This window comes from Camponotus floridanus, unplaced genomic scaffold (genome assembly GCF_003227725.1).
Source record: "Camponotus floridanus strain SB8 unplaced genomic scaffold, Cflo_v7.5 scaffold74, whole genome shotgun sequence".
Taxonomy (NCBI): Eukaryota; Metazoa; Arthropoda; class Insecta; order Hymenoptera; family Formicidae; genus Camponotus; species Camponotus floridanus.
Genome location: NW_020229843.1, coordinates 607,639 through 620,766, shown reverse-complemented (window position 1 = coordinate 620,766; position 13,128 = coordinate 607,639). Strand labels below are relative to the sequence as shown.

Here is a 13,128-nt window from a genome sequence, read left to right as displayed (position 1 = left end):
GACCACTTGACCACATTCATTCTCCGGCTGCAACGTCTTCTCAAGTGTATACTTGGGTCGAAACACCACAGGCAAGTCTCGGACGAAAATCAGTCCGCGCCCATAAATCTAATGTCGTTGCGGGCCCCATTGCCTCGTAGCTTCGAATGGCTTCGTATTCCGAGAAGGAGAAAAGCCGATAACCCAGGGACGTAACTTCCGCTGATAACATCGCGATATGACGCCAAGTAAATCTCCATAATATATTTCAGAGATATCGTATCGATACTCCAGCTAGAGACGAGATGTCCTGTATATATAATCCTCATGTTTAGATGTCAATCATATTTTAATTTACACATGTATATTTGGCTAACAGACTGTAAAGGCATATTATATCGCGAGATAAGATTATTTAGATAAATTAATCATTAATGTAGAGTTATTAATTACTTAAGCAAGTTCGTACACGCTGTGTAGTTTTCGATGAACGGCATAATTATAGGTCGGAGCGAGATTTCCTCGAATCACATAGCTTGCATATTTTTCTACGCCGCTTGATTTATCATGCAGTCAGAGTTTGTGGACCGCGGAGCCCACCATCCATTTTTTATCGATGTCTCTCGGCGGCCAACGGGTGTCCGAAAACATGTCCGACGTCATCTTCGGATATTTGATTGACTGATCGGAGCGGATTCTCGGAGCGCTCGTAATTTATTAATTTATTCCGTCGATAAATCGCCTTCAATCCGCACGTGGGCAGCGGACGACCGGTTCTTAATAGCTTGCTCTCTTTCTCCCTCTCTTTCTCTTTCCCCGTTTAATCTCGCCTCTTTCTTTCTCGGTCCCTTTCTCACTCCGTCCTTTTAAAGTGGGAGAAGGCCGTTATTCTACTGTCGATGTAAATGACAGCAAGAGAGGTATGTCATTTGCGTGCGTTGCACAATTGGCGGGTGTTATGCAAAGTTATGTTAACCCATTAATTTTACGCAAATTAAGTTTAAAATGCATAGTTCGACACATATTCTATCAGCTCAATTCATTAGTACAATCTATTTTTTTCTCCTTTAATATCGCTTGTATAATATATCTTTCTTACGTAATATCCGCATCTAATTTTTTAATGAGATTTATGCGTGAGAAATATCGTATTGCGGATGTTCTGACGCTGACTGAGTCTCTCGAACATTTTTTTGCTTATCCGTCATCATTCCTGGATTCTACGACAATACAAATGCAGTCTAAAGTCCGTTGCCGATTAGCAGTCGCGTAAAGTAAACGCGCGATCGACGAGTTCCGCGATCCAAGTTTCTTCTCTCTCGAGACACGTTCGCTATGTTAATCGCGCGCGATCGTATAAATATTCAAATGCGTGCTGGACCACAGCTCGGACAGACCTCCGTGCTACCGGCTCCGCTACTACCTGTCGCGCATAGATAATTAACAATGATTAACGATATACAAATCAGTCGATCCGCTCGCGGCGATCGATACGTCGATCGTAAGAATGTAAGCCTCTGGATCCTGACGATGTCTGTTCTCGAAATTAAAAACAATTCAATCGTGTGAAGATTAAACACAAGGAATTATCACTGATTTGCCTGTCTCTTTTTTTTTACGATAGTCACGGATTTGACGATTGATAATATTTGTTTCATTTTCAAAAATTAAATCGCTATCTCCGAAGTTTTATCGATCTTCACATGTACGTTGTTGATTATACACGTGTGTGTCTCTTGATAGAGACATTCTAGAGAAGAGATAGAATATATTTCAATTATTATACGAAGGATTTTGCCAAAGATCCATACGCGAATACCGATTCCAAGGAAACCAGTTTCGCCGATTGGTGAACGTGATCAGAGTCATCACAAAGTGCATACCGGTTTAATCTCATCGAACCTCATCGAACGAGGTACCATAAGGATCTTTATTCCGTACAGGAGAAGACGTAGTTAATTTGCAAGGTCTTGATGTTAGAGCTGGCTCCAGCTTCAGTTTATCGAGCCCGGTTCTATTGCAAATAAGATGTTTGTAAATACAATTTTATTCTTGTCCACGTTCTTCCTAACTTTACCTAAATTTATATAAAATAATAGAATTAATTATATGTATGATGAAATATAAAAAAAATGATTAATTTATGATTATTAGGTCTTAGAAAATTTCAGAAAATTTTTGTCTTAACATTTAGTGTTGTAGAACAGAGAATTTTAGTCCCGTTCGTTACGATCCACATTTGCCTTCCTTCCGCCTGTCTATTTATTTTCTCTAGACAAACATTCCCGATGAGGTTCTTTGTATCGGAGCGATCTAATACCAGGAACACGATCCGGCAACGGACTCGATTTAACTCGCTCAAGTACTTGGAATGGTTATTAATTATCTTCGCGTACACGCTAATTGGTATCATATGCATTCAACGGCCGAGATGAGCGAGAATTCGATTCTCATCGCAAACCTTAATTCAGCGTAAGAAAGTCATTGTCGTTAAATTTATCGAAAAGTTTCTCTTGCTCTCAATCTAAATAACTTAGACAATATTCTTAAAAGAATGATTTAAAGACTTAAAAAGTCTTATCATTCTTTAGACATTTTTAAAAACTTCTTTTGACATCCTTAAATCTTTTGACTCTTTATCTTTGATTAAAATATCTTTGGCCTCTTTATGCTGTCTAGATATTCATTTTAAAAGTTGCTAGAGAAAGTGTTTTGCCGAGAAAGTTTTATTGTAGCGAGGAAAGTGATAAATTATGAAAAGAAAAGTAAAGATTTAACAAGTTAAAGAGAACATTATTAAAGTTTAATGTGTTTGATATTTTAATCTGAAATTTTAGGTATCTTCAGTTTGGCAATAAATCGAAGTGAAACGAATATCCTTCGATTTATTTAATGACTCATCTATTTTTTTAGAAGGAGAAGAGACAAGACCAGGGGAGAGAAAGAAATAAAGAGTTCGCTGAACGTCGGGTATCCTGCACCGATCGTCGACCGCATGTCAATGAGGCGACGAGTCGAGCTGGAAATGTCAGCGAGCGAATCGAACGTCGGTGCACCTATTGTGAAAAATCGAGTTTCCCGTTCAAATTTGTCGCGAGCGGAATCTCGAGCAGTCGCATCTGCATTCGGGATACATCGGTCGCACGTTTCTGCAACATCGCGACAAGTATAATAAAAAGGCGCGATCCGTCATGTGTCAATCATTGTCCGCGCAACGGCATCAACGTGCGTGATTCGCGTTGCATTCTGCAATTTGGATAATGCATTCTCTTCTTACGCGCCGACTTGTCATTATAGAAGGCTCCAAGACAATGTGACGGCGATTAGAAGAATTGTAATGTATTGTAATCGCGTTGCTCTCAATACTAGAGATCAATGTGTACAGGGCGCAACGTTATTACGGTGCTATCGCAATTTTTTTAGTCGTCTTATTAACAATAAGACAAGATAAAAATAATGATAAGATTATGATAAACGTTGTCGAATTATAATTGACACTGTATACAAATAGTGTACTTTACAGGTGCCATCATAATTATGAAGTTATGCGATCGATAGTTTTGCCGATACCGCGTGCTGGGACTCTCACAAACCACCCTCGCGAGATATCGGCGTTACCGACGGCGTACTTGAAAGGGGTGCCGAGCGGCGCTGGGAGCGTGAATCGGGGGTGGTAGCGATGGGTGGCGGGCACTCTCTGCGCGCCAGGGGAAGCGAGCCGTGAAATCGTCCTCGACGGAGGAGCGACTGCGGTGGTTGTGTCATATGGAGCCGAACGACCGGGCGACGTGTTAGGCAATCGGCGGTCCCGCTTTCGCGGGATGAGCGCGAGGGCCTACCACGAGGAGAGCGCGAATGATCGATCCGATAGTTCAGTGAGTGGAAGAGTGCCGCTCGTCAAAGAGAGGAAGGAAGGAAGGAAGCCAAGCCGAGCCAGGCGAACGATCGGCTTCCGAGTGCACGCGTACTCATCGGCACGAGGGATCCAGAAATGGGTCAACCCGACCCAGCGGCGGCCGTTTTCTCGCCACTCGGTGGCCTAGTTTCATCGGGGGCGAGCAAATAAAAAGAATCGCTACGCCCCCCCCCTCCCTCCCGCCGTCGCGGCGACGTTACACGCGTCTCGTCGTCGACGACAACGCAGCTGATCGCAAAACTGTCTGCTCTCCGTCGCGGGAAAGAATTATGGATTCCCTCGGACTTCCTGCTGGCCTTCGACTAGCGCGTGTCCATCGATTGACTCGCCGCCCCGACGTCGCGATACGGCATTAGACACGGCTGATAGCCGGAGTCGCTGCGGGGGTGAAATCGCCGAGGAGGTGAGAGAAACCACGTTATAGGTGCAGCGGTTCGAGTGATGAGCGATAGTACTTCGAGAGGAGTGCGTTTTCAAATCTATTTCGATCGTCAAGGTTGAATACGCCGCAATAATACTAACTAAAGTTGATTTACAGTGATTATCATCAAATTTATGATTATTTCAAAATTTTTTTCAATCTATTCGTTATATATTAATTCCTTTCGACTGGGATGAAAGATGGAAATTTGTTAGGAAAAAGTTCTTTTCCCTGGAAACGGTTTAGGACAGATGTTAGTATGTTGCCCATCGCAACCTCGTTTCATGGTCGCCAAAAGAAATGTCCGGTTCGATTGCGCTCTCAAGGGAAAAAAGAAATATTAGGAAGATCGAACGATGTCACTATGAAATTGTCACGGTAAAATTGCCCAGGTGTTCGTTCGTATCATCGTATTTGAAATTCATTTTAGAAAATTTAAAAGTTTATTAAAATGTGTGCTCTCTCCCGCGCGCGCGATGTTTCTAAAATTAAATTATGGATAGTGTATGAACTAGTGTATAATATCAGATACATCTGTATTGGCTATTCCATTTCATTCAATGTTTTATTTTCAATTAAATTCAAAACTTTATTAGGAACATATACAAAAGAAAATTCAATTGATCAAGCTTTCTCATTAATTGGTTTAATCAATTAGATCCTCCATGAAAATAGTTCTGAAAGATATCAACGAATTAAATCGAGAAATTACAAATTCGTTGCAGGATATTATTCTGAGATTATATCGATTGTCGAAAGAAGCTAATCGAAAAGAAAATCGCGCGTATAACGTCAAATTATCCGTCATAAAGTATTCGCGCGTGCTAAGTATCGCGATGTGTCATAAATGAATCTAAATAGTAATCACAACCCGTGATCTTATTCTTGTTCCGTATCATTTGATTATGAAACTATTTCCTCATCAAGTTTCTTTTTCGCAAAACGCTTTTCCGAAGGTATGAAGTAGGGAATAAAAAGATAAAGCCAAAAGAGAGAAAAAAAGTAATTGACAAATGATGACAAATAAATATGAACATAAATTCAGTTCTTATTTTATTATGACATGATTATTTTCATACAAATTAATTAATGTTTAATGCACACATATATTAAATTATGATTATAATAATAAATAATTAATTTTAATTATAATAAATTATGCTAAATTTTAATTGTGATAATAATAAATAGTAATAAATTATAAATTATAATTATAATTAAATTATAATATAGTAATTATAATATAACAAGAGAAATCGAAGAATCCATCGATTAGGAAACGTGCGGCGAAATCAAATTCATCTTTTGAACGAAGTAAAACTTTTGTTTTTTTGTATTTTTGAAATTTTCATGCACACTGGATAATGTCGAAGAAATTATAGAAATACGAAGAGAAAATTCTTCACGACGCAAAGCAATTCTTTTAACTAAATGATTTAATCAAGAATAATTAAACCGCATAACAATTATGATATTGTGTACGACGGTTGATTAATTGAATAAGAATAAGATAAAACAAAGAGTAAAGCAATTATGGAGTATGGAGCGATGAACTCAAGAGCGTGTATATATATATATATATATATATATATATATATATATATATATATACACACATATTTTTTTGTTTTTTTTTGTGTATTTCTTGTTTCGTATACTTGTGATTTTTCTTCGGTAAGACGCGTTAAAAATCGTTTCATGTGCCATATTTGATTTTATTGTTATATTTCCGCGAGTTTTCTTCACTTTTGGCGATTTTTTCATCAAAGAAAAATCGGTTCAACAGAATATTACTCAAATTTTTGTTCATCTCGAAATCATTCATTTATTTCGACTTATATATCAAAATTGATAGACTATCGCCTTACTTTTGCTCCCTTTTGGACACATTTTTACTTAATACCCATATCCAAAAGATGTCCAGAAGGTATCCAGAAGACATCTTTGGGCGATTGGACATCTTCAAGATGTCCTGTGAATGTCTTTTGAACATAGATGCTATATTGGTCAATAAATATAATACAATAGTAAATACAATATAATTTTGAAGTCCGCTTTTCAAAATTGTATTGTATTTGCGTTTATTAAAATCAACGTAAAATAAACTTATGAAAGATAATGCAAATATGTCAATTTTCTTATATTTTATAAGTGATGTATTACACGCAGAAACGATTATTGTAATAGCATTTATCTTGGCCATATTTTTTATAATTATCAATAGTCTCTGACGAGTCCCGTAGTGTACAATTCATGAACAATTATTGTTGTTTTGACTTTACGCATTATTAATTAATCGCGAATTATAAATATAATTATAAATTTTATTATTTATATATTTATATATTATCCAAGAGGACGAGAGAGATATGTTGCATAATAGTTTTATTACATTTTACTTGTGTGTCTTTTAATATAATTAATCCGATAATTGAGAGTTTCCGTCACAAATACGGATAAATGATATTGATGTAAAGATTACGTTATTTGATTCGCCAACGTATCTCTCTATTATTCACCTTGAAAAGCTAAAATTAATTCTGTCTATCGCGTCATCGAAAAATTTGTCCGCAAAACAAATCAATGTTACATTTATGATGTAGCAATCATTTATTAATCTAATTGAATTTCTGATAGAGGATTCGGAGAACCGGATACGCTGAAGATGGCGTCCAGTAAACCACCGGAGATGAATTACACGTGCGAGATATGCGGTCTGGAGGGCTTCAACGATGAGGAAATGCGTTCGCATATGGTGCAGTATCATCTCCAAGGTGCCGCCAACTGTCCGTTCTGTGATCTAGGCGAGATTTCGCCTACGGAGATGTTGGTCCACGTCAACAGCGCTCACCTGGATTACTTGACCCCGAGGTACACTCATCAATACACAAATATATATCATCATTTATCATTTTTAGCTTTTTTTTATATTTTCATACAATCTGAATTTCCCTATAAAATTTGTAACATTTTTCTTTTAATTTATATTAATCTTTATAAATATTGTATATTTATCTTTTTTTATTGAAGAGAAAAGTGAAGCAAAAACGAATAGATTAAACAAATTAGTTATTTGTTTACTTTCACGAAAAATATTATGATATATTAAATATATGATATATTATGATATATTAAAAAATTCTAATACATAAAAAGAGATATATTTTCCCTAAAGTTAGATAAAAACATTAGTTACCCAATTTTATCCGCATTCTTTCCTTGTTTGTTGTTCTATAACATGTCTGGTACAAAAATAGGTAGTTGTTGCGCGCGTTCAATCCCCTCTGACTTTATCTTTTTCCCCTAATAATAAATAAAGATGATAATAATAAATCAAATCAATTAATTATAAATCACAAGACATTTACCAAAAATTGAATAAATAAATAAAATATTTTTAACAGATTTAAATTTCAATAAAATCAAAAATATAATTAAAATAAAGAGTTTAATAATAACTATTTTTTTTGTTCAGTTAATTATAGTTCCATAAATCTCGACTGGAAATTTTATAGTCCAGGACTAGATCTATATAGTAATGATATTAATGATTTTTTGTAATTAGTCAAAAAATAACACTTAACAGTAATTTGAATTATGTATGATTTTAAAAGTTAATATCTCGTAAAAAATAATTTTAATATAAACAAAAAATATCGTTTCTTATTTACTTTTGCAACAATAAATTACACATTTATGTATATAGTAGTCAATAGACAATTATATATATATATATATATATATATATATATAAAATTATTATTTATTGACTAATAAATAATTTCACTATAGAGATATAAGCTTCCAACAAGCATTCGCAAGCGCACGTGCGAGCGCAAAATATTCTATGATTATCGACACGTGGATGAAAATTACCGACGTATCCATGAATTGTCGGTAACTTTGTTGACATTGAATCTCCAAAAGAGCCATGTGACTTGTAACTAAGTTTAAATTACCTGCCCGAAAACGGTATCATGCCAAATATCTTAGATATATTCGCATGTGAATCTAATAAAGCTGCAGTCGAATTTGTCTCGATGAAATTCTTTAAAAGAAACGTTCGAGTGTCAAGAGGAGAAAGCTGATCCAATTTGAATCATGTGGAAAAAGGCGAAAAAGCGACGTCGCATCGAAAAATGGACTTTTTCGACGAAAATGTAACAAGCGTTTCGCAGACAGTACAAACACTTCTCGTATAAATTCTCGTGTCTTTTATCCTCTCGTATCCACGCTCACTTGTATATAAATATTGTCCTTTGTTGCTACACTGCAATAACAATATAATGGTATTAATGCTTTGTTTATTTACAGCACTCCGGAGAATGATATGATGGCGTTCATCGATGACGATTCGCTGATGGACGAGCACAACAGGCGGGACGAATGTCGGGCGCCCTCGCCATCCATATCTCTGCGTCCGCCTCATCTGCAGAATGGCTGGGGTAGCTCTCTAGGGCAGCGTGTCAAGCAACAACAGCAGCAAATGCCACCAAGGAAGTCAGACATTCAAATGGCGAATCCCAACATGAATAATAATAACAACAATAACAACAGTAACAATGCCAATGCTGGTAACGAATACTGTTCAAATTATATTCAATGGTGCATGGAATGCAAGGAATATAAACGTATGGCTCTTTTTATTCAGTGTTGGAAGGCGCAGCTGGTCAAGGTTCACCGCTGCGTTCAGGCCTAAATCTGCAACTGCGTTCACACGCTTCCCCAAAACTTCCAGTACAAGAGTGCCCAATGTGCCCCTACAGTTCTGACAGTCCATTGAGACTAGAAGAGCATATCAATCGCCAACACTTTGATCTCACCTCGCCGTCCTTCCCACCAGAGTCTCCGCCGTCTCGAGATGGAATCTTTAACTGCCCGCTTTGCGTTACGTCTTTTCCAAATTCTTCTGATCTTGAGTTACATGTTAATATTGAGCACAAGGATATACTTAGGTACGATGTATTCACTTGCTTGCAATATTTAAATATGAAAATACGAAATAATCATAAATTAATGATACAAAATTATATGATAAATATTTCATTTTTAACAGCCCTGCAAATGGAACAACCTCACAATCCGATACAGCTACCATCAGTAGTGATTCAACACCTGCCTGCCCAGTATGTCTTAGTACATTATTTAAAAATAATGACGACCTAATGGCACACATCGATGAACACTTTAGTAAGAAGAGCACACCGTCGCCTGTGACACCAGATGTGTCAACCGATAGAATGCTAGCAAAAGATATGGAGAGAAGGGAAAAGGAAGTGAGAAAATTGCGCGAACAACGCGAGTTTGAGATGCTGAGAGCTCAGTATGGCATGGACAATCAGGGTAATTTCAGAGAACAAAGCGTCACTAATATGCAGCGGGCTGTGTATGCAGGCGAAATGACGGTGGCTGATTTCTTCGAGAGACAAATCGAACTCAGGGTCGCCGAGAGTAGCGGCATCGACGATGGCAGTTCTTGTACACGCGGTAAATGATTTGCAATTATATTCTTTATACAAAAAACAAAGTCTTTCTAAAAATCTTTATATGATATGATTTTTCTTGCAGGGCTGGTCCCGAAAGTACGAGCCATTAGTCAAGCCTGCAGTAACATAGTGAATACCTGGATGTGTTCCACTGTGGACCATTACGCGTCGACTTACGGCGACAAGGGTTGGGGGTGCGGTTACAGGAATATGCAGATGCTAATCTCATCTCTCTTGCAGCACACAGGGTATAACGAGCTAGTTTATAAAGCATGGAGCTCCGGCGCCGGTGGCAACAGCTCCACGGAAAATCCCTTGCGCAGTTCTATGCCATCGATTTCCAGATTACAAAAGATGATTGAGTGGGCGTGGGCCCAAGGCTTCGATATACAGGGTGCTGAACAACTGGGCGGTAAACTTGTTAACACTAGGAAGTGGATCGGTGCGACGGAAGTATTCACGCTACTATCTAGTTTGAGGATAAAGTAAGTTCCATGCTTCAATCAATTATTATCAAGTTATACAATGCACATTTTTGCGTACAGATGTCAGCTGGTGGATTTTCATAGACCTACTAGCGTGGATGGCAGCCATCCTGAACTGTTTAATTGGGTCCTACAATACTTTCAACGATGCGAAGACTTTAAGCCACCTCTTTATCTTCAACATCAAGGTAATTATTCTTCTTATATGTTTCTAAAATTAAAGCATCGAGTTATTGACATATTCAACATTAATAAATTCAGGACATAGCAGAACGATAATGGGTGTGGAACAATTGAGAGACGGTTCAATAACCATGTTGGTGCTGGATCCTAGTCATAGTCCAGCACAAATGGCACATTTCAATAGCACGAGTAGCGCACCCGGCGCGATGAGGCTTGTACGGAAGTCTACCGCAGCAATGAAGGCTAGACAGTATCAAGTTGTAGCTGTAATCGGCACTATGGATACGGAGGCACAATACCAGGTAATATAGGTGCTTTTGTGAATTATCTCGTTATTTATTGATAATATATACAATGCACACATTTTTTTATTTTTTCTCTTTTTTTTCAGCAAAGTAAAGTACTACGATCAATGCGTGTTCCTCAAGACAGGTGAGAATTGCTAATTCGAGAAACGATTGAGCCTCGGGTAAAGACTATAGACTACTGCCTCAAACCAATCTTATTCGACATCCTTAAAGTTACCGCGTGATCGCGATGTCCTATGTTCTTCTACCGCTAGCAGACTTACTCCATTGTAGTAGTTGCAGATCGTATTTATTTAACAATATATTCTTGCATCTCTCTCTCTCTCTTTCTCTAACCGTTAATAATGGACTAACTCCTTGAATCGTTGTGTCCGCGAAACTTGCAACATTGCGGACAATTTCGCGGAGCTAATATCTAAATATCAAAAAAAGCTCTTTGCGATGCGCCGCTGTTCGAGCATGTAATTTTTTCCAAAAAATAAAAAAACGGAAGAGAAAGTTCTTATGTTTAATAAAAATTTGCCATATTATGCGCGTGTGATAATCTGCGAAGGAAATTATCAGATTCGCGGTAACGAAAAGTTCGAGAGAAAAGAAAAGTGCTAAATCGATTGTCATTTCTTGTCTATAAAATGTTCTGCTCAATTTTCGTCGCACCGAACAGGCTGTGCTAATCCTTAGTCGACCAATCGGTTGCTTCATCGAAAAAATCATGGCAGAGCTTGGAAAATGAGGAAATTTCGTAGCTGTGATGCTGTTATTAATACGACGCTAATCACTCATATACATCTAACAAGATACACTCTTGAAAACGCTCCAGAAACAATGCGGTGTTCCCAGCACTTGTCTCGTTCTACATTCTACAATTTGTGACAAGATGTTCATCAAAGTGTTGTCGACTTTTAGTCAATAGAAAAAGTGCCGAGAGAGCCGTATAGTATATATACCTTGCGACAAGTTTTATATAACAATACGAAAGATATTCTTTGACGCATTTTGATTGCTAAAACGCTTCTATGAAAAAATCTGGAGTGTCTGCAAAAGTGACTAAAAATCGCGCATTTCCATATATTATATATATATTATATACTAACATATACACACATATTACACATTTGCACATTCTTCGTTGTATCGTATTTCACTTGCCCACACACACATAAAGTACAACTACTTCATATTAATTATAAATATTCTATTTAATTATTCAATCGACTTTAGGCTACTTATGTCTTAGCTTGTAAGTCTAAACGCAACGCTGTGAATGAGAGGATAGATGAACAAAAAGTCCATTTACTTGTTATTTATATTATACACTTGACGATTATGTGACTTAGTAAATTATTATCATTATATTACTCTTATCATATTTCATAAATTGTACTGATATATATCTAAGGTCCATTTATTATAGTTAAAAAAATATATTTGCGACCATTTTAACGAAGACATGATGCTCACGTCACGTCATTGTTTTATAGCTTCGATATTTATGGTGCACCGGTCAAATGTAAATTTGTCTTTCAATCCAGTAGGACCACATTGCAATAATATTATTGACTGACTTTAAAAACTGTCAGAAACGATAAATTATTATTATAATACTGGATTCCACCATACGTCGATTTAAGAATCTGTTCATTATTTGGAGTGTTCAGGGAAACCAAGCTGTGGAATTGTTATGCAAGACTAAAACCTTCGCATTAGCCACACATCAAATTAAAATATATGCTTTGTTAGAATTCCCAACATTTGGCTTGTCTTTTTGCTCCTATCCCATTACAGGGTTTGAAATTAAAGATAAAAGAAATATATATATATATATATATATATATATATATATATATATATTGTTATATATAAATTGGAAATTAAAATTAATATATATATACCTTACAAAACAAAAATCTAGATAGGAAATATATTTAGTTGGATGAATCTTGCTGGAAAAACAATTAAATTTCCATTGATTAGTCATTACAATAATTTATTTCATATTCTTTAAAATTGTCTATAAGATGAGAATTGTTCAATCAAGTTATCTACAATATGTGAAATTTGCACAACTTTGAAGAAACATAACACTTGTTTTTATTCTCATCGTAATTCTAGAAAGAAAATTATTTACAAAAACATGTATACATAAATATGTATATATGTTAATAATTCAAATATTTTCGAGATTTCTTGCAGAATATCTTGGTAGCAAAGATATTTTTGGTGAAAATATTTATTATCCTCCTATATCTTAATTAAATATTAAATCCCATTGATCTCATACAAGTTTTATGCGCTTCTATAAGATCTCCACAATTTTCCTCGCCCTTTTCTATGATGCTGAAAAAATATT

General features: G+C 36.4%; 1 protein-coding gene and 1 long non-coding RNA gene across 2 annotated transcripts; one reads left to right on the top strand and one right to left on the bottom strand.

Annotated features, from left to right (window-relative positions):
- Window positions 1-3,472: 3,472 nt before the first annotated feature.
- LOC105257417 (ubiquitin carboxyl-terminal hydrolase ZUFSP) lies at window positions 3,473-12,540 on the top strand. The gene is made up of 9 exons (XM_011268017.3): window positions 3,473-4,298; window positions 6,954-7,187; window positions 8,631-8,890; window positions 8,968-9,271; window positions 9,373-9,803; window positions 9,885-10,287; window positions 10,348-10,475; window positions 10,549-10,772; window positions 10,862-12,540. Exons 2-9 carry the CDS (start codon window positions 6,982-6,984, stop codon window positions 10,904-10,906), a joined length of 2,001 nt encoding a protein of 666 aa, XP_011266319.1. The 5' UTR covers window positions 3,473-4,298; window positions 6,954-6,981; the 3' UTR covers window positions 10,907-12,540.
- On the bottom strand, window positions 6,984-8,471 carry LOC105257410. Its single transcript, XR_889665.2, has 3 exons — window positions 8,276-8,471; window positions 7,513-7,619; window positions 6,984-7,175 (listed from the first exon to the last, which is right to left on the bottom strand). It is a non-coding gene; the product is annotated as an uncharacterized LOC105257410 (long non-coding RNA).
- Window positions 12,541-13,128: the final 588 nt, after the last annotated feature.